General features: G+C 30.3%; 3 protein-coding genes across 3 annotated transcripts; 1 reads left to right on the plus strand and 2 right to left on the minus strand.

Moving 5' to 3' along the window:
- Positions 1-2,603: 2,603 nt before the first annotated feature.
- Positions 2,604-4,421, minus strand: LOC115719203 (F-box/LRR-repeat protein At3g26922-like). Its single transcript, XM_030648153.2, has 2 exons — positions 3,033-4,421; positions 2,604-2,922 (listed from the first exon to the last, which is right to left on the minus strand). Exons 1-2 carry the CDS (start codon positions 4,263-4,265, stop codon positions 2,749-2,751), a joined length of 1,407 nt encoding a protein of 468 aa, XP_030504013.2. The 5' UTR covers positions 4,266-4,421; the 3' UTR covers positions 2,604-2,748.
- A 6,749-nt stretch (positions 4,422-11,170) lies between these two features.
- LOC115718733 (F-box protein At5g03100) lies at positions 11,171-14,989 on the minus strand. Its single transcript, XM_030647558.2, has 4 exons — positions 14,700-14,989; positions 12,795-14,110; positions 12,492-12,683; positions 11,171-11,686 (listed from the first exon to the last, which is right to left on the minus strand). The coding sequence occupies exons 2-3, from the start codon at positions 14,055-14,057 to the stop codon at positions 12,492-12,494; spliced, it is 1,455 nt and encodes a 484-aa protein (XP_030503418.2). The 5' UTR covers positions 14,058-14,110; positions 14,700-14,989; the 3' UTR covers positions 11,171-11,686.
- A 3,910-nt stretch (positions 14,990-18,899) lies between these two features.
- Positions 18,900-22,503, plus strand: LOC115721137 (heat shock 70 kDa protein, mitochondrial-like). The gene is made up of 6 exons (XM_061109802.1): positions 18,900-19,179; positions 19,803-19,867; positions 19,976-20,054; positions 20,135-20,701; positions 20,791-21,411; positions 21,609-22,503. The coding sequence occupies exons 1-6, from the start codon at positions 19,105-19,107 to the stop codon at positions 22,230-22,232; spliced, it is 2,031 nt and encodes a 676-aa protein (XP_060965785.1). The 5' UTR covers positions 18,900-19,104; the 3' UTR covers positions 22,233-22,503.
- Positions 22,504-22,527: the final 24 nt, after the last annotated feature.

The raw sequence follows: 22,527 nt of genomic DNA on the forward strand, positions 1-22,527 counted from the left end.
ACATGAAGGTTCTCATATGGCCAGAAGATTTGAAGAAGATACACCGTTATACCTTCCTTAATTGTAAGCATCTCAGAGTTATTACTGATTGTCAGCAACCCGAGAAAGATTCAGAGTTGAAGGATGCCTTGATGTGGATTTCACCTTCTTTAGAAACATTATCTATTAATGAAAAAGTCATATATTTTAGTTGCTTTGTACTAATGATGAGTTTGATTACAATGCCTAAGAATGAGATTTATATTTTCTTTTGAACTAGCTGATCATATTGTTCAATATCAGCTATGAACAGAGTTATCTATTCTTGGCTTTCTAAAGTGTTGATTTTGTATGTGTTATAATTTATAAACATTTAAACCAGTAGGATTTTGCATAATGGTTTTTCCAATTAAAATGAAGATTTTACCATTTAACAAAAAGAAGCAAAAACTAAAAAGAAAGGAACTCAACTCAGACTCAGACTCAAACTCAGTATATTGGTTTAAAGATTTGATTATATTTCTTGTGAATCTCAATTGCTCTTGAAATGTTGTGAACTTGCATGTTAGCACATATAAGGTAAATTTTTATTTCTTTTAATTTGATTTTGTGGTGTTTTTTCAAGTTCATACTCTTAATCTGTTATATACAATATTCTTGGCTTTTTGTGTCTGACTGCTTCGAATCGAAACCAACCCCCAACTAGACATGGAATTCGAGAACCTAAACAACTCAGTTAAGGGAAGGGCCAACGACGATTAATAGGCCATTCCCCCCCTATTCGTCGCTTCATCTCTCATTCCACTAATTCGGTTTCTTTTGGCCTGACTCTTCTCTTTTGCTATTCTTGTTGCTCTTCTTAGAATTTTTTCCTCAGAAAGATTATGTGCATACAGAATATTTTTACTGAATTTATAAATGAATGAACATGTTTCAATATTTATAATCACAAAACAGATCTATAAAGCTTAGTAATCACAATACATGATTGAAAAAACAGAAAAAGTAGAATGGATAAAGTTTGGTTGAACAACATATAGTGTTTTTCTTTTGAATAAAGTAAAAAAGAAGAGCATAATCTGTAATTGATATTTTCAACAGCTTGATTAATCTAAAACTTAATCAAAACAGTAGTAATGATATCTCACAAGGCTTTGTTTTGTCTCTAGTCACAAACATCATAACAAATAATAATTATGTAAGAGACTAGACAATAAGCTGCTATTTATAAAGGGACCTAATAAGCTCATGGTGTTTGATGTGAGGAAAAGCAAGACCAAGCATTTGACAATCAATAGTCCTATCATGATTCCGAGACTGTATAGGTATAAGACTACACAGTTGAAAAGGGGCTTAAAATACTATTTATATCAACAAGTGCATCCCATAACTTAAGAGCTCCAAAGTTAAGCGTGTTTGGATGACCTCCTGGGAAGTTTTCTAAGAAAGTACGAGTGAGGACGAAGCACACTGGAAACACTCGTGTTGGTTCTAGGAAGCAGTCAAAGTAACGTACCCATATAAGAGTCATAAGTCTGTGGGAAAGTCGAATGAAAGCTTGAAGGGAGAGCATTACAAAGCATAAGTTTTATTAGGAAATTACTACATTTTATATCTGTTTTGTGATTATAATTGAAACATGTTCATTCATATATATACCAACACAAATGTCCAATCCAAGTATGCCTCAAGAGACAATTGATTTTTCTCATTTCTCTCATCTTAATAGTCAGTGATCAAACTAGTATTGTTCTGACCAGCTAGCCACAGCAGTTGCTTTCATGTCTCTCGAGTAACGTATCGTATCTCGTTCCAACTTCAATGTCTTCTGCAGACTGTCATCTCGCCGTAGTGAGACCATGATAGCTGCAGGCTGATATAAGCACATATTCTCTGATTAGGAACAAACTCTAAAAACCAGCTCATGGCCACAGTATCTCCTTGAATTAATAAATGCTCAAATCTTACTTCAATCTTAGGAATCTCAACTCCTACCCTATTAGCCCCACAATATTAAATAAATTATAATTACACTTATTTTAATTTGTTGGTTAAGTTAAAAGATAATTTCATTATTTCAACACTCCAAAATCAGAGACAGAAAAGGCATACTTATATCAGTTGGCCTTTTCTATGGGAAAACCATTATACAAAGCAGCTGGGAATAAGTTAAATCCAACAGAGAAGTTGTTGTGGTATAACAATTACAAAATCAACAACTATTTATTTTCCATATTAAATACAACAATTACTCTAATTTGAAGAGCACATTACATTACATGAAAATAATGCAAAAACACAAAAGTGAAAATTAATGCATCCTTAGAAAGACAAGAATAGGAAACTTCTTTTCATAACAAAGGCCAATAATAGTCTAGTTTGTAGATTTGTAACAATTTTGCAACAAGAAAATATATGTACGAAAATAAATCTAACACTAAAGAACATTATCAGCTTCTTCATTGAAAAACAAACTAAACAAAAGTAGTGACCACAAAGGGGGTCAGCCAGAGGAACAAACCCCATACAACCTCGCCGGCTCACCTTCAAGGACACCCGAAATAGAGCAAGTCTACCGGGAAACCATAACATTGCCCTGAATTGCAGCTATGTCAAGGCCACCAGACTCGTAAACAGGCGAAGCAGCCTGAGTTTCGATCCATGTCTAACAACCAATAAAGTAAAGACAATCTCATAAAATTACCACTAAGCAAAGAAAACTAATAGAACACAATTCATAATCTCAACAGTTATGATATCATAAAGTAACTAAAATATGATTCTTTCATTAATAGATAATGTTTCTAAAGAAGGCCAAATCCGCATCAAATCATCTTTCAGCACTGACTCTCTCTCATAGTGATAATCAGTAATAACTCTGAGATGCTTCCAATTAAGAAAGGGATAATTCTTTATCTTCAAATCTTCTAGCAAAAGTAGACCCTTCATCCATGCAAAAATTTATGAAAACATACAAACATTAATACATTGTATAATAGATTAAAACTATGAAAAAGAAAAAAAAAAAAAAAAACACAAAGGATTAAACATACCTCATATGAGCTAACATGTACCGTCACAACATTCCAAGAGCAATTGAGTTTCACAAGAAAATAATATAACATATTAGTAAAACATTTTATGTCATTGTCAAAATGCATCTCCCTACTAACTATTTTTCCATTTATCAAATTAGATGACTCCATTGATATGCTGAATTCGAAAATGTCTTCATAACAAAAGTATTCTAATCTTGGAGCTGATTCAATTTCAACATAAATCGATACACTTAAAAAGGAAAGTCCGTTATAAGTGAAACTTTTTAAGTGTTGACTCGAAATTCTAAGACAGTCGGCCGAAGAAGATTGGTTGATCAAAGTAAAATTCTCCAAAAGAGGAATACTAGAGATAAGATCTTCCAACGACGGCTGATAACATTCTGCGTAGTTAGTTAAGGAGAGATTTCTAATTTTTTTGCATGAAGAGAAATTTATTCTTTCTGAAGAATGGTATATTATTACCAAAGATTCAAGATTTATGGCTTCAACTTCTAGTTCATACTTAATATCTATATAGTTAAGTTCCAAGAACTTAAGGCTTAAACTTTGTAGACGAAGGCGATCATCCATACATGATAACGAATAATTGATTATGCGCAATTTTTCAAGAGAAGGGCAACACAACAAAAACTTAAATACCACATTATCGTCTTTAGTATTTGATTGCTTAACATTTAACAACGACAATGTTTTTAGTAATGGAAAACTAAATGAATGACTACTATCCAACTTTACTCCGCTCAATTCCAAAATAGTCAAATATCTTGCGTCGTTTAGTATTGTAGGTAAGCAGTAATAGAAAGCATGAGCTTCTCCTCCTAGGAATAGATATATTTCCTTAACTTTATTCTCAACAACAAAAGATAACAATTTATCTAGTAACCAAATCTTACGATATCCATAATAACTAGGCATGTTAAACTTAAAACTAGTTATGCTCGAATCATCAACAAGATCCATACCTTTCTTGCGATTTTCCATATAATTAGAGACATAATCGTAAAACGTTTCTAGGTCTTGTCTCTTGACATACTTAATCTTTTCGAATTCGAAAGAGAGTGTGGGAACTGAATACCAGATGAGTTTCCAACGCTTTGAAAGAATGCATGTTCGAACCACATCTTCAGTTGGGAGAAACGAGAGAATGTGATCGATTAATGCATCAGGAAGTTTCAAAATTATGTCAATATCATCATCAACAACACCTCCCACCATTGATGACGTCATGATGATGATGATGATTTTATCACTATAACAAGAAAGAGAAGAAAGAAAAGCTTAATCCGTTTGATGAATATATGAATATAAAAGGTTAATCCTTTAAGGCCAACTTGTTTTTAGAGTTAGGGTTTGGCAGAGAGTGAGATATATATACAAATAATATTTTGAATGATAATATTTATTTTTTTCCCTGAAATTTAGCTGATATCTTTAAAAAAAAGATTTATAATATAAATTATGTTGTCCTATCTCAATAGTCAATACCGGATCAAAACTATATCAAAAATATTTTTAATTATTTAATTAATATGATAATTATGTAATATGATTTAGTTCTTTATTTTTATTTTCTTTTCTTATATACATAATTTTATTTTTATCTTGTGTACGATATTAGTTTATATATTTTTTAGTGCGGGTTTTCTTGTATTATTTGTAAATAAACAAAAAAGAAACTAATATATGAGTATATGATATTTGAATTTTGAATTTTTTTTAACATTATTTTTTAAGTTCTCCTTTAAATTATATAGGCTAAATAGCGGCATAAGTACTCAAAGTTTTGTGGTTTTGTAAAACTGTAATTTTTTTCTATTTTCGTCTGTACATGCTCCGTTTTAAATTTATTAAAAAAAATCTGGAAATAACTAATATTACTTATGCCACTAAAAAAAATTATTGGGTTTATGGCGCTTATAAACTCAAAATTTTGAGTACTTATGCTACTATTTACCCAATTATATATCTAATAGATTTATTCATGACTTAACATAAATTTTAATTAATGAAATACTTAGATTTATTTTATTATTAATTTTTAATTAACATAGGAATGATAGATACTTAAACTTCTAAGGTATAAAGTAATCTTAATAGATAAAAATCATTTTAAATATTTGTTACAAAATTGTTATGAAATTTAAGTTTATTTTATAAAGAGATTTTTATTTATTTTAAATATTATATAATATTAATTTACTGTGTAATTATTAACTATCTTCCAAATATGACAATAGAAATTGACATGTATTTACCACTTAACATCCAACACACATTTTATTTTAAATGTAACGTAATTTATCTAGTATAATTGAAACTTCTTCAATAACAGTAAGCATTATCTGTAACAACCATATGATGTCTGATTTTATTGTTCTATAAAAATGCTTTTTAAAAAAAAAAAAATAACAAATAAGTGTGTACAATTTTTTTTAGAAATAATTACATAATGCATTCTTTTTTTATAAAAAAATTACATTTTTACATTTGAAGAATTTTTTTTTTTACATTTTTACGATTTTTCATGGAAATAAAACAAAAACAACAAGAAAATTACGTAAAAGTAACATGAAAATAACACTAAAACAACAACAACAAAAATAACGTACAGATAACAAAAAATCAACAACAAATTAACAAGAGTACAACATAAAAAACTGTATTTTCTGTAAATAAAATAATAAAAATTATAAAAATATTTAAAATTCCGTGAAACCGTACTTTTATTATTTTTTTTGTTGTTTTTGTTTATTTGTGAGATAATCCTTTTTTCTATAGGAACAATATGTAACAAACGACACAATTTTTTTTTATATTTGTCAACTTAAGTAAGCATAAAAGTAACACAAATAGAAAAAAGTATCACAACTTAACTTTATCATATTGCCCTTATTTTTTTCATTAGTGTCAAAAAGAAAATAGGTCGTAAGCATTGCTATCAGGTGTCTTACACCACTTAGAGGTGACAACTTATAATTCGTTAGTGATAATTCATAAAAGTTATTATATTAAATTATAAGGAATTCGATATTGAATTGCAGTAATAACGATATCACATTTTAGCATTTTTCTTTCCTAAACTAAGTAGTTAATATAACTTTTTTAAAAAAAATGTGCATCGATAGATGAAAATTAGATCTCGCAGTCATTACAAAAGATGTTTGTTGGGATGAGGAGACAAATAAACCACCATACTGATCACATTATAGGCTATAAAGTTACAAGTTTTAACCGTACTAGAAAATAAACAACTAACAAAATAAGAAGTTCTTTTACAAAATGAAGAGTAGTTCATAACTTCCCATCAAAATCTTTATCGTTGAGAGTATTGATCACTACCCTAGAGTCGCTTTCCACAATAATAAACTTTCAACCTTATTCTTAGCCATTTCCAGATAGAACATAGCTTATGTAAATAGTTTTTAGTATTTTCAACAAATGAGGATATAATTTAGGATGGTATATAGAATAATATATTGTAGTCCTTTTTTGCTGAAACTATATTAGTAGTAAAAAAAAAATCACATAAATTTTAATCACACACAATAGCAGTAGAAGTTAATACAAAGATTTACAGAGACTATCATTCTTGATTCATGTAACCATTTTCTTTTATTTGTTATATAAGGTTGGTTTCATTCCAATTCAAATACAATTTTTAGTTTTTTAATACTAATATAAATGGGTCCACACCACACATACTTGATTGTTTACACTTATTTTTCGAAAACAAATCCAAAATCCAAAATCCAAAAGCAATTCCCACATTTATTTTTAATAAAGAATCACTAACTATTCAAGAATTTAAAAAGTGCAAAATATTAGTTTCAAAATAACTTTTTTCGAAACTCATTAACAAGGCAAACTTATTATTTTTAAATTATTAAGGCAAATTGAATATTTTTCGCGTTCAACATGATAAAAAGATTTAAATACGTGCAAGTACAACAATAAAATATTTTCAATGATAATTATTATCTTTTTTTCCTGAAATTTCGCTGATATTGTATTTTTTTTTTAATTTTTCTAATATAAATTTCGTTGATGATTTTTATTAGCTGAAAAAAAAAAAAAAAAAAAAAACCTTATGTGTTATCTTAATTTTCATTGCTTTCTCTTAATTAAGAAAATAAATTATGTTGTCGTATCTCAATACCCCTCAAAACTAAAATTTACTAAGCTAATTATACAATTTGAGGTGTAGGTTTAGCCACGTAATCATATCAAAAATAGTTTTAATTATTTAATTAATATGATAAATATCTTTAATTTTATTTTCTTTTCTTATATACATAATTTTATTTTTATCTTTTGCATGATATTAGTTTATAATATTTTTTAGTGTGATTTTTCTTGTATTATTTGTAAATAAACAAAAACGAAACTAATCTATGAATATATGATATTTGAATTTTTTTTTTTAACATTATTTTTTAAGTTCTCCTTTAAATTATATATCTAATAGATTTATTCATGACTTAACATAAATTTTAATTGATGAAATACTTAAATTTATTTTCTTATTAATTTTTAATTAAATGATAGATACTTAAACTTCTAAGGTATAAAGTAATCTTAAAAAGATAAAAATTATTTTAAATATTTGTTACAAAATTGTTATAAAATTTAAATTTATTTTATGAAGAAATTTTTATTTATTTTAAATATTATTAATTGATAAAATTTATTTTAAATATTTGTTACAAAATAACAATAATTATTATATTAAATATTATATAATATTAATTTACTGTGTAATAACTATCTTCCAAATATGACAATAAAAATTAACATGTATTTACCACTTAACATCCAAGCACACATTTTATTTTAAATGTAATGTAATTTATCTAGTATAATTGAAACTTCTTCAAGAGCAGTAAGCATTATCTGTAACAACCATATGATGTCTGATTTTATCGTTCTATAAAAATGCTTTTTAAAAAAAAAATGTGTACAATTTTTTTTTTAGAAATAATTACATAATGCACTATTTTTTGTAAAAAAAAATTACATTTTTACATTTAAAGATTTTTTTTTTGCATATTTACGATTTTTCATAAAAACAAAACAAAAATAACAAGAAAATTACATAAAAGTAACATGAAAATAACATCAAAACAATAACAAAAAATAACATACAGATAACAAAAAATCAACAACAAATTAACAAGAGTACAACATAAAAAGACCGTAGTTTCCGTAAATAAAATTAAAAAATTATAAAAATGTTTAAAATTCCGTAAAACAGTACTTTTGTTATTTTTTTATTGTTTTTGTGTATTTGTGAAATAATCCTCTTTTTATAGGAACAATATGTAACAAACGACACAATTTTTTTTTTTTTATTTGTCAACTTAAGTAAGCATAAAAGTAACACAAATAGAAAAAAGTATAACTTAACTCTATCATATTGCCCTTATTTTTTTTATTAGTGTCAAAAAGAAAATAGGGTGTAAGCATTGCTATTAGGTGTCTTGCACCACCTAGAAGTGGTACCTTATGATTGGTTAGTGATAATTCATAAAAGTTATTACATTAAATTATAAGAAATTCAATACTTAATTGCAGTAATAACGATATCACATTTTAGCATTTTTCTTTCATAAACTAAGTAGTCAGTATAACTTTAAAAAATAAATGTGCATTGATAGATGAAAATTAGATCTCGCAGTTATTATAAAAGATGTTTGTTGGAATGAAGGAGACAAATAAACCACCATACTGATTGTGGGTAAAAATACACTTTACCACATTATAGGCTATAAAGTTACAAGTTCTAACCGTACTAGAAAATAAATAACTAACAAAATAAGAAGTCTTTTTACAAAATGAAGAGTAGTTCATAACTTCCCATCAAGAATCTTTGTCGTTGACAGTATTGATCAGTACTCTAGATTCGTTTTCCACAATAATAAACTTTCAACATTATATTCTTAGCTATTTCCACATAGAACATAGCGTATGTAAATAGTTTTTAGTATTTTCAACAAATGAGGATATAATTTAGGATGGTATATAGAATAATATATTGTAGCCCTTTTTTGCTGAAACTATATTAGTAGTAAAAGTTTTTTTTTTCAGATAAATTTCAATCACACACAATAGCAGTAGAAGTTAATACAAAGATTTATAGAGACTATCATTCTTGATTCATGTAACCATTTTCTTTTATTTGTTAAGGTTGGTTTCATTCCAATTCAAATACAATTTTTAGTTTTTTAATACTAATTTAAATGGGTCCACACCACACATACTTGATTGTTTACACTTATTTTTCGAAAACAAATCCAAAATCCAAAAGCAATTCCCACATTTATTTTTAATAAAGAATCACTAACTATTCAAGAATTTAAAAAGTGCAAAATATTAGTTTCAAAATAACTTTTTTCAAAACCCATTAACAAGGCAAACTTATTATTTTTGAATTATTAAGGCAATAAAACCAATGAAAATTGAATATTTTTCGCGTTCAACATGATAAAAAGATATATGAAAAAGTGAAAAGTGTGTAGATCAAATTTGAAGCATTATGAAGATAAAAGAATGATTAAATTTAATTGATGGAGAGCCTTCAAGAACAGGGGAAAAAACATATTGCATCTACAATGCAAAAGAAAATACAAATGCTTAGATAGGCAACAAAATAAGCGAGCTCTTAGTAGAAAAATGTATTGAAATTTTTTTGATTAAAATTGCAAGTTCAAACTTTACTTTAATTATCTATTATTTTTATCGTTTAATATCATTTTTATCTCAAAAATGATAACATGCTATATTACTTGTACATAAATACTATCTATTTTATCAAGAGATTGAAATTCATAAGTAAATGAAATTTTATTTAGACTATTTCTGAAATGAATCTTGGCTATTTCCACCCTTCAACTCCCCTAGACCAGACTTTTAAGTCTTTCAATCCAAAAATTTACCTTTTTTTGGTCTATGAAGTACTAACATTTTCTTTTCGTTTACTTATTATATTTTATATACCAAACATTTAGGGTGCGTTTGGAAAGCCACAATGTAATTGGATTTGTGTGTAATTAGAGGTAATTACACAATTTGGCAAGTTTGTCTGACCATGTAATTACACTGTAACTGTGTAATTGGAAGTAATTGAGGGGTTCCAATTACACTCTCCAATTCTCATGGCCCCCCATGAGAATTGAATGTAATTACACTGTGTAATTACTAAAAACTTTCCATATCAAACATTAGCTATTAAAAAATATTATTTTCCCATGTAATTACTAATTATTTTGCCAAATAAGATATTAGAAATTCATATGTAATTACCACCTCATATCCAAACACACCTTGCATTTTAAAATATAGTGTAATTACTAAACTGTGTAATTACTATCCTAGTAATTACCCTACGTAGTAATTACACATTTACTTCCAAACAGACCCTTAATATATTATAAAACATATTCTTTACTCATCTTAAATCCAAACACACAACCCCCTCAAAAAGGATATATTGATACACCCCTATCTATTTTAGCATCCGAAATAATTTTTTAGTCAAATTTTTTCTCATGGTCATGTACGTTATAGTTATTTAAGACATCCTGTAAAATTTTAAGAAATTTGGAAAAGTTTAACACACCGAAAACTATGTTCAAACAGTTTATTGCACGCGTGACTATTTTATTTTATACGCGTGTAAAATCGACTGTTTGAACATTATTTTCTATATTGTAAATTATTCTGAATTTTTCAAAAATTTGCAAGATATCTTAAATAGCTATAACGTACATGAATATGAAAAAAAAAATAGACTAAATTTTTTTTCTGAATGCCGAAATAAGTTAAGGGTGCATCAATACACCCCTTTTAAGGGGGTGCATTGTAGAATCACCCACTAACTTTTATACTTTTTAAATTTGAAAAATTACAAAAATATTTAGGAGCTTTTTTATTTTTACCCTTCATAACAATTTTTTTTTTTTTTTTTTTTGCATTTTTACGAAATTTTACATAAAAACTCCTATAGCAACTAAAGGAGCAATCTAAATTACAACCAAAATTCACATAGCAACCTACATAAAAACCACCAAAACAATCCAAACTATAAATTTAAAAAAAAAAAAAAAAAAAAAAAAAAAAGGTTAAAAAATAATATATAAAGTAATTCCCCAAATATTTATTTTGCTCACCAATTTGATAAATTAACTTTCATACTTTTATACTGTTCTTTATCACCAGTAGCTTATTTGAAACAAAGTCTAAGCTTAACAAAAAAAAAATAAACTGTAAATTAAACAGAGAACCAAAAGCAGACACCCAACTTCAATTGTTGAATAAAGTCAATCTCTTTAATTCTTCAAAGAATGGGATGAGTTTGTTTTACCAGTTTGATCACATGATCTTGAATTCAATCATTTTGGTCATTTATGTATTTCTTTCATCCCAAATAGATTGAAATCAAACTACTCACCCCAATTATTGAGCTTAGATATACAGCAGCAGGCATTGGATGTTGCCGATTTCAAAGCTTTCATTTCGGTTGGCGAAACAAGCTCTTGTCACCCTCCAATCTCCATATTGAGAAAAGTCCCTTCTTTGACATACTTACTTAGCCTCCATTAATGTCTCCCACCCTGAAAATACTAATCTCCAAACCCCATTTCAAATCATATCTGCAATGCAATTAATTCAATTTATATATATATATATGGAGTCTATTTTCTGAAAAGCCAAACAAAATCATTTTATGAAACTACTTAGTGCTACACACACATTTTGATACATGTAAGAACATATAAATACCTACATATACATCATAACACCAGATTTTTTCAAATTTGATTTGATTATCTGATAAATTATGTACTTGTTATATGTAATAGTATTGGAGCCCATTTTCTGAGAAGCCAAACAGATATTCTTATGCATGTAACATAACACTGTATATATTTACATCTGTATTTTTTTAAAAGAACCCTATGTATGATGAAAAGACAAGAGAGAGATTAGAACCTATCGAAGAGCCTGTCCTTAACAACAATCAAATAGTGAAATGAATATCAATCCAAATCCAACTAAATTAAGTTTTATTGAACTGAATGAATGACTATGAAAAAACACTACTAGGAAATTTACTACTGTGTTATTCTTATATGAGTTATCTACAAACTAATTAGAAGTAAATGATGCAAATCTTTTAAGAATTTAGAGGTTAAGCTTGTAGTGTATGAATTTCACACCATAATTGACTAGTTGTTTCTCTTTTGCTCTTTGTTTGGAATTTTTTAACAATTCATGGATTTTACAAGAAAATATAATAGACCAAATATCGACTAGTTCACAAGAAAATGTGATATGAAAAGAAATATCTCATTCTAATACAAAGTAGTCAAATTCGTCATTAGTAATAAAGTAAACACAATCTCAAAGAAAGAACTACAAACCCTTTTGCGAAAAAAACTAATAGAAGAGTCGTACCTATGGAAAAAAATCGTCCTCATCATCATTAGTAATCGATAATATTTCTAAAGAAGGTGAAATCCACATCAAGGAGTCCTTCAATTCCGACACTCTTTCAGGCTTATCAATATAAGTAATAACTCTGAGATGCTTCCAATTAAGCAAAGGAGAACGACATAATCTCTTAAACTTCTCTGGCAAGATGAGAGCCTTCATGCAAAACGTATAAACATATCAACTAATATAATGTAATTACATACTAAACAAGTACAAAGTTGAAACAAAGTCACTAAATCAAATGAAAATAATGAAAGTACGTACCTTTGCTGTGTAAACAATTAGGCTTAGAGTATTCCAAGAACAATCGAGATTCAAAAGGAAGTTCAACATATTGGTATACCAGTCGGTGTTATAGCTCATTGTGTCATAGTTAATCGGCGGATCAGAAAGTGTTATTTTCCCATCCAATGAATTAGATGACTTTATCGATATGTTGCGATTGGCATTTCCTTTATAATAAAAGTAAGCTAATTCTGGAGCCGATTCAATTGTAACAGCATTGACCATGTCATAAAAGTATTTAAATTTGAAACTTTTCAAGTGTTGACCAGAAACTTTAAGATGGTCCAAACATGAATCGTAGTCTCTCACAGTCAAATGTTCGAGAAGAGGAAGATTATAAATAAGAGTTTGTAATGTTGGCTGATATTCTGCACAGTGAAACACAGTCAAATTTCTAATTTTCTTGCAAGAAGAGAGATTCACATCATCCATGTTAAGACCTTGAAGCTTTAAAGATTCAAGATTTATGGCATCAACTTGAATCTTTAATTCATATTCATCTTCTACAAGTCTAAGTTTCAAGAACTTAAGGCTTGAACTCTGTAATCGAAACTGAACATCATGATTAGTCTTAAAGAAAACATAATCGCATAAATTCAATTCCTCAAGAGAAGGGCTACCCAACAAAAACTTAACTACCCCATCTTCCTTAGAAGTTTTTGAATGTTGAACATTTTCCATATTAAGAGTTTTCAAAGATGGAAAACTAAATGAATAAGAAGTATCCAACTCTACTCCAAACAAAGTCAAAGAAGTTAAATGAATCGCCTTGTCGAATAGTATTTTAGGTATGTAGTAGTAGTGAGAATCCACATCAATCCAAAGACTTATTTCCTTAACCTTATTCTCAACTACAAAAGCTAACCATTCATCTAGTAGATAAGCATGAATTCCTCGAAAGTAATTATGCATTGAAAACCTAAAGCTCGTTATGACTGAATCGATTGTAAAATTCACACTTTTCTTAAGGTGTTCCAAACAATTGTCAAGAAAAATGATGAACATCTGATCAGGCCAAATTAAATTGGAGAAATTAAGCATTGGCATTGAATACCACAAGAGTTTCCAACGCTTTGAAAGAACACATGTTCGAATCATTTCTTCAGTTTGAAGAAACGACATGATGTGATGGATCAATGCATCAGGAAGTTCCGAAATTCTGTCAACAGCCATTGTTGGCATCTTTTTAACCCTTTTTTTGGCAGGACTACGACTGTATTTTTTCCCAAACATATTATCCATTACTTAAGTTGAGAAACCAAACCTAAGTAAGTGGATTGTGAAGTGTGGATGAACTGTAACAACATTAAAACAATCAAAAAAACAAATCTTAAACATAGATTAGATCAATGCTAATAAAATTTAACAACAGTATTTCCCCTAAAAAATGCACTTTATACTAAGACATTTCAGTAGTTAAGATTGATAATTACACAATACACTTTTTTTTTGTAAATTTTTTATATTTTTACAAAGATTTTTTTTACATTTTTATGGTATTCTATAAAAACAACGAGAAAACTACATAAAAATAACAGAGAAATAACATCAAAATAACAACAAATTAACAAGTCTGTAACATATAAATACATCAAAATATAGTATTTCTATCATAAAAATCGTAAAAATCTTTAAAATTCCGTACAATTGTATTTTTGTAATTTTTTTTTTAATTATTTTTGTGTATTTGTGAAATGATCTCCCTTAACAATAATATCATGAAAAAGCAAAAGAAAAAACATAACAATCTTGATAACAGTATAGGTGAAATCTCTATCAATCAATTAAATTTTAGGAAAATAAATGGATTCTGAAAGTAAATTTGAGCATATAGAGAAAAACGAAAGAAGTAAAGTAAAGGTAAGATTATTGGTTAATGCTTACATGAACATGAATAAGTGTATTGTGTTTCTTCAATCAGAGACTCAAAGGATTGAGCTTTAGGGCTTCGGAAGGTGGAGACTGAAGAGGGCTTCTTCTCAGAGAGAGAGAGAGAGAGAGAGAGTTACAACAATGGAGGAAATGAAATGAGAGAGTTTTGCCGCTCAATCCCAATAAAAAGAGAAAGGAAGAGACAGTAGGTGGGAAATTATAATTTTAGAAAAATAATAAATAGTTTTAAAATTATTAATGATTTTCAGATTTTTTATTTTTATTTTATTTATAAGACGTTTTTTTTTTTTTTAAATACCATTTTAGATTATGTGTTTTACAAAAATTATCGATTGGATTTCCTATTTTGTTAAAAAATAAAATAGACTTTATATTTTTTAAAATGGTAAAAAAATAAGACTTAATTTTCGACAATTTTTTCTTTTTAATTTAACCAATTTGAAGATAATTTCTAACACGAACAGATACAGAAAATACAATCAGTTTTGTCATAACACTTCTAGATTAGATTATTATTAAATTTTATTTTGATAAAAAATCAGCTCACGATCATATTTGTACTATTTTAGAAAATACAGAGGTCATTTTGTCATTTAACAAAATAGAGAGCCCACTTAGTAACTTTTACAAAACACAAGATCAAAAATAGTATTTACTCTTTTTTAGGGGAATCACCCATATACCATTTTTAATTTTTATTTTTATGATTTGGGTTGCTCAGGTGGTTGCTATGTGGATTGTTATGTAGATTTGAATGGTCATTCAGGTTGGGTTGCTCTATTGATTATTATGTGGATTGCTATGTGAATTTCCATAAAAATACAAAAAAAAAAAATTACTTTAAAATGAAAAAAAAAAAACGAACTTTTATTATTATTATTTTAAGATTGGGTAAAAAGTTAAAACGATTTTTTTGACAAGTTGGTTTGGGTGGCTTCCAAGAGGTTGTGCTTCTCCGGCCCCATATGTGGTTAGGCAGCGACTTGTTGTTCGGCCTTAAATATTGCAGCGGATAAAAGTTGTATGTTTGTGATCGTGGAAAGTGATTTTACTGTGGTTATCGACACTCTGAATGGGATGAGGTCTAGTTAGGAGATTGATAACTACACTTGCCATTGTTAATGAATTTCCTCCTCTTTCATTGTTGTATGTTTTCTTAAATTATTTGGACTTGTAATTTTGCGATCTATAATGTGGCTTGGTAGGCATATCTATGAATATCCTCTATATCTATGAATATTTTATGTAACGACCTTAAGTCTAATTTTTGTTATTAATTTAAGAATGTTTTATTCTTTTTATTAAAACAAAAGATTTTTTAAAAGAAATTAAGAATATATGAGTTTTTTTCCCCTAAATTAAAGAGTTAATTATAAGCCAAAGTTATATCAAACACGATCTTGGTATTATTTGTTTTTTTTTCCCTAAATTGCAAAAATATTAGCTCAAACATAAGTTTAACGCCATCTAGGAGAAATGCTATTACGAATCGAGGTGACGTTTTGCAAATAATTAGTGATATTTAATAATAATTATTAAATTAAAATATATGTAATTTAATATTTAATTGCACTAATTATTCCCAACACTATTGGTCGCAATAAAAACGCAGTGCTTGGCTTCATCAAGAGCAAAATCACTGCTCGAATACATAGTTGGGATGGTAAGTTTCTATCACAAGCAGGGAAAGAAATTCTCTTAAAAACAGTCATTCAATTGCTGCCTACTTATGCAATGAGTGTATTCCTTCTACCCCTCGGTACTTGTAACGAACTTGAGAAACTTATAGCTAGTTTTTGGTGGAAGACAAAAACAACTACAGGCAGCGGCATTATCTGGATGTCATGGGATTGTTCAGCAACTCCTAAAGATCAAGGCGGAATGGGCTTTAGACATCTCAGTGATTTTAATCTTGACATGCTTACTAAACAAGGTTGGCGTCTGTTGTGTAACACAGAATCTCTTGTGAGTGGTGTTTATAAAGCGAAATACTTCCCCAATGGTGATTATCTTTCAGCGAAACTTGCTAATAATCCAAGCTTTGTGTGGCGTAGCATTTGGGCTGCCCAAGACGTGGTTCGTTTAGGTGCTTCACGTGTTATTAGAAATGGGACAAATACCAACATACTTGGTACTCCGTGGCTGGCAAATCCTGATAATAAATATGTCACCAACACCCATCCTGCATTGTATAATCAAAAGGTCAGCTCTCTTCTGAAAATCGATAGTCGTGCTTGGGATTCAAAGGTGAATATGGACCTGTTTACCACTCATGATGCCAACTTGATTCTCGAAATTCCATTGGGAAATAATGTTGAGACAGATTTCTAGTCTTGGACAGCTGAGCACAAGGGCCTTTTTAATGTTCGAATTGCTTATTCCTTGCTGCAGCAGATAAAACCAGCAACACCAGCATCAAATAACTCTGGTTTTTGGCGAATTCTTTGGCATTTAAAGATTCCACCCAAAGTTATAAATTTCTTGTGGCGGGCAATCTTTGGACTCTTCCTACTTGTGTCAATCTCGTCTCCAAGCATGTTCAAATTTCAGCTCAATGTCCTGTGTGCAAGTCTCACCCCGAAAACCATACACCATGCCTTGATTTCGTGTGAGTTTGTCAAAAGTTGTTGGGTTGTCTTTGGTCTGCCTATCAATTTAGCTGTTGCTGCATCTTTTGGCAGATGGTTTGATGATTTGCAAAGGAAGTCTGATGCAACATTTACTTGCCGTGCTGCTATGCTATGCTGGGCAGTGTGGAAAGCTCGCAACAATGTCGTTTGGAATAAAAAGTTGTCTACGGTAAATGATGTTTTATTTTCAACCTCTATTACTTTTGACCATTGGAGAAAAGCTCAGGATAAAAACGCCTTATTATCGCTGTCATTTGAAAATAATGGCGATGAGGCATAACTTTGGTCTAAATCAATTTTAAATCACGTCAAAATTAATGTAGATGCTGCACGATTTCATCACGAGACTGCTTATGGCTTTGGTATTGTTGCAAGAAATAGCCTAGGCTGTCTTATTGAGGCAAAGACAACCTACAAGGGGGGAATATACCCAACTGAGGTTATTGAGGCCCTTGGGATTAAGGAAGCCCTTAGTTGGATCAAGAACATGGGATGGAACAATGTAGAGCTTGAGACAGACAACTTGTTAACTGTCCAAGCCATTCAAAGTGATCAACATATGTCTTCTACTTTTGGCTTAAGCATCTAGGATTGTCAAAGTTTGCTATCTTCCTTACATGGTGTGCAGTTACGTTTTATCAAACGATCAGCAAACCGAGTTGCTCATGCTGTTGCTAGGAAATCTCGCTTTATCCCTGATTGTAGCATTTTGGAAAATAATATTTGGCCTGATTTACAGGCCCTTTTGTATTCAGAATGCGTTTAATTCAATGAAGTTGATATTTCATAAAAAAAATAAAAATATATTTGCAAGTAACCGTATAATTATTAGGTCGTTAAGTTAAAAATAAAAAATTAATCTTAGAGACTAAATATATATTATAATATGTTTTTTTTTATAATAATTAAAATATTGATAGTATTTAAATTTATTTATTAATTCAAGAATAGTATTCAAATTAATATATTAGAAAGGAATAATTCAATCTTATTATTTTTTAAGTTATCAACATTATCCTCTTCAAGAGGAGTTATATTATAAGCAAAAATATTGTAAGGTTAAATCCTCAAAACAAACACGGTAATATTTCACATCACGCTAGCATTAACCCATTCCAAACAGCCCCTTAAAGTATTCTTATGTGATCTCACCTTTTAAGTTTTCAATCACATACAATTGTTTTCAAATTTCGAATCAATCAATTGAGTTATTCTTTTAATTTTAAAGAGAATAAATACCCAAGAGCACTTCTATACGTTAGTATCGTTAACTTTTCATATTATAATATGAAATGATTAAGTTTTAGTTAATTTGCGGCCAAACTTTCTGAATTTTGGAATTTGGCACAATTAATCCCTATTAAAAAAAATTTGTGGTAAAATTTTTCAAATTCTAATTTTGTTTTGCTCGTATTTTCTATAAATAAAATTACAAAAATATTAAAAATATTAAAAATTTCATACAATAGTTTTTTTTTATAATTTTTGTGTTTATGTGAAATAATCCCTAATTAAAAACCATTATCATATCCTTCTCGTCATCCAAACACACCCTTAGACTAGAAACCCCCAAAAAAGAAAATGTAAACGAAACGATGCCGTTTTGTGTGCTATAAATAGATTTTAGAGTGTTGTGAAATGAATTGTTAGCTCATATAGCTAAAAACCTTCTAAAACCTTCGAATCATCTCTTCAGTCCCAACTCCACACCTTCTCTTCTCAAAACCCTAAACCCTAACCATTTTGTCTTCTCCTTCAACTCATCAATGGCCACCGCTGCTTTGCTTCGATCCATTCGACGTCGTGATTTTTCTTCAGTTCCTCTCTCAGCATACAGATCCGTATGTCCGATTCCCCCAATTTCTCTTTTTTCTTTTTTGTTTATGGCTTCAGCTGTTACGAAGGTTCCGTTGTTTTTAGCGTCAATTCTCTTCCTCCATGATCAAATTCACAATCTTTGTTTTAGATTATGACGGAAATTTTGTGTCTTTGGTTTCATTTCCATTTTTTTATGTTTGTTTTTGAATTTTGGAGAAATATTTGAGCTCGATGTGTATTTCAGTGCTTGAGCTTTGATAATTGGGTTGATGGGTCACAAAGTGTTTGATGAATTGCTTAAGAGGGATTCGTAGTATTGTCTTAACTTGGGTTCGCAGTCTGGATTAGATTATGATAATCTGATGGAAATGATTTGTATATTTGCTTTCTTTTTTTCAGGGAATAGAAAATTCATGGTATTTGCTTAAAGTAAAAGCTCGATGTGTATTGTAGTGCTCGGGTTAATAGTTTTTTTGTCTTTGGGTTGATTTGGGTCGATGTCTATGAATTATCTAAGATTTATTATTAATATATATGTATATATTGTAATGTGTGAGGCAAGGGATGAATATTGTAGTTCGCCAAATGAATAATTTTATCTGTTCGGACATTGCTTATATACTTTATTTGTTTGTTCTTTCTCCAGTTCACTAGCATCTCGAAGCCATCTCATCTGGGCCAGAAGTGGTCAACCTTGGTGAGGCCTTTCAGGTATGATGGATTTTCCTGATGCACTTTGTTCAATTGTGTTCTGTGGAAGATCATGGTTTTCCTTTTCTCAAATGTATGATGGTTAAATGTTGATTCTTTTCACTACAGTACAAAACCTGCGGGACAAGATGTTATTGGTATTGACTTGGGTACTACCAACTCTTGTGTTTCTGTTATGGAGGGGAAGGTATTATTTAGAGACTTATCTTGTTTTAATAAGTTTATGTGATTTGATCTGTTTCTAATATTAGCTGAAAATATTGACAGAATCCCAAAGTTATCGAGAACTCTGAAGGAGCTCGAACCACTCCATCAGTTGTTGCTTTTAACCAAAAAGGAGAACTTCTTGTTGGTACTCCAGCAAAACGTCAGGCTGTGACCAATCCGACTAACACTGTCTTTGGCACCAAGCGTTTGATCGGAAGACGATTTGATGATCCTCAAACACAAAAGGAGATGAAGATGGTACCTTACAAGATTGTTAAGGCTCCAAATGGTGATGCATGGGTAGAAGCTAATGGACAGCAGTATTCCCCCAGTCAAATTGGAGCTTTCATTCTTACCAAAATGAAGGAGACTGCTGAGGCTTACCTAGGAAAGAGTGTAACAAAAGCTGTTGTTACTGTTCCAGCTTATTTCAATGATGCCCAGAGACAAGCAACAAAGGATGCTGGAAGAATTGCAGGCCTTGACGTGCAGAGGATTATTAACGAGCCCACTGCTGCTGCGCTTTCTTATGGAATGAACAACAAAGAAGGTCTTATAGCAGTTTTTGATCTTGGAGGTGGAACATTTGATGTTTCCATTTTAGAGATTTCAAATGGTGTTTTCGAGGTATTTAATTTTGGGCATCTTCAAATGTTTTGAGTTAATGCTTTTTGTTCTGTTTTATTAAGTTTCCATAACTTTGCTTTCTTGTCTAGGTGAAAGCAACAAATGGTGACACGTTCTTGGGAGGAGAGGACTTCGATAACCATTTGTTGGACTTCCTAGTGAGTGAATTCAAGAGAACAGAGAGTATTGATCTCTCGAAAGATAGGCTTGCATTGCAAAGACTTCGAGAGGCAGCTGAGAAGGCCAAGATTGAACTCTCATCAACATCTCAAACCGAGATAAATTTACCATTTATCACAGCTGATGCTTCAGGTGCCAAACATCTTAACATTACGCTAACCAGATCCAAATTTGAAAGCCTGGTAAATGACTTGATAGAGAGGACAAAGGCCCCATGCAAAAATTGTTTGAAGGATGCAAATATATCTGTTAAGGAAGTGGATGAGGTCCTCCTTGTCGGAGGAATGACTCGTGTTCCCAAAGTGCAAGAGGTTGTTTCAGCAATTTTCGGAAAGAGTCCTAGTAAAGGAGTAAATCCTGACGAGGCTGTAGCTATGGGAGCTGCTATTCAGGGTGGTATTCTTCGTGGTGATGTTAAGGAGTTGCTTCTCTTAGATGTAACCCCTCTTTCGCTGGGAATTGAGACATTGGGTGGTATTTTCACCAGGCTTATCAACCGAAACACAACAATCCCTACAAAGAAGAGTCAGGTATATCTTAAAATCAGTAAACATTTTACATGGTTATGTTTTGTTAAGAGTTAATTCACCTGTTTACAGTCACTGCCTTTCAGGCTGAGAGTAATTTTTTAAGCAGAATTTCTGTGCATCGATAAAGTTATGTCAATTATTTTCCTTACTATTGTGGAATTTACATCCTCTGATTATCCTTTCCTATATTATTTCAGGTATTTTCAACTGCAGCTGATAACCAGACCCAGGTTGGTATCAAGGTCCTGCAAGGTGAGCGTGAAATGGCTTCCGATAACAAGTCTCTCGGTGAATTTGAGCTTGTAGGTATTCCTCCAGCACCAAGAGGCATGCCTCAGATTGAAGTAACTTTCGACATTGATGCCAATGGTATCGTGACTGTCTCGGCCAAAGACAAGTCCACCGGCAAGGAACAACAAATAACTATCCGTTCATCTGGAGGGTTATCAGAAGATGAGATTGAGAAGATGGTCAGAGAAGCCGAATTGCACGCCCAAAAGGACCAGGAGAGGAAAGCTCTTATTGATATCAGAAACAGTGCAGACACCACTATCTACAGCATCGAGAAGAGCTTGGAAGAGTACAGAGAGAAAATTCCTGCAGAAGTTGCTAAAGAAATCGAAGATGCTGTTGCTGATTTAAGGAAGGCAATGGGAGAGGACAATGCTGATGAAATTAAGGCAAAGCTCGATGCTGCAAACAAAGCTGTATCGAAGATCGGACAGCACATGTCCGGTGGTGCTGGTGGTGCTTCTTCATCGGGTGGTTCACAGGGTGGCGAACAGACCCCCGAGGCAGACTTCGAAGAGGTCAAAAAGTGAGCGTTTTCCAAACTAAAAATTTTAAACATTGAAATTGCTTCTAGGACGTTTTGTTGTATCTAAAAAACTGGGGAGTACACTATTGAGCTTCTTTCTTTTGATCAAGTTTAGCTATAATTAGGTGAATAACAAAATTAGATTCCGGCTCCTTGTTGAGAGAAACACATGGAAGATTACCTTTTTTTTGTGTTTATAATTTTAAAATTTTGGGCATGAATTGCATCAAATTTTCTCATAATAACTAGCAATATTTTTTTATTGCTATTTACAATGTTTCTGTTTTGGGTATTGATTG

Source organism: Cannabis sativa, chromosome 2 (genome assembly GCF_029168945.1).
Source record: "Cannabis sativa cultivar Pink pepper isolate KNU-18-1 chromosome 2, ASM2916894v1, whole genome shotgun sequence".
Taxonomy (NCBI): Eukaryota; Viridiplantae; Streptophyta; class Magnoliopsida; order Rosales; family Cannabaceae; genus Cannabis; species Cannabis sativa.

Coding starts and splice junctions, on each gene's coding strand:
- LOC115719203 (XM_030648153.2), bottom strand. CDS start 4,265: ATGACGTCATCAATGGTGGGAGGTGTTGTTGATGATGATATTGACATA. Junction 2,923..3,032: donor TACATGTTAGCTCATATGAG/GTATGTTTAATC, acceptor GCATGGATGAAG/GGTCTACTTTTGCTAGAAGA.
- LOC115718733 (XM_030647558.2), bottom strand. CDS start 14,057: ATGGATAATATGTTTGGGAAAAAATACAGTCGTAGTCCTGCCAAAAAA. Junction 12,684..12,794: donor TAATTGTTTACACAGCAAAG/GTACGTACTTTC, acceptor TTTTGCATGAAG/GCTCTCATCTTGCCAGAGAA.
- LOC115721137 (XM_061109802.1), top strand. CDS start 19,105: ATGGCCACCGCTGCTTTGCTTCGATCCATTCGACGTCGTGATTTTTCT. Junction 19,180..19,802: donor CTCTCTCAGCATACAGATCC/GTATGTCCGATT, acceptor TTCTTTCTCCAG/TTCACTAGCATCTCGAAGCC. Junction 20,055..20,134: donor TTTCTGTTATGGAGGGGAAG/GTATTATTTAGA, acceptor AAATATTGACAG/AATCCCAAAGTTATCGAGAA.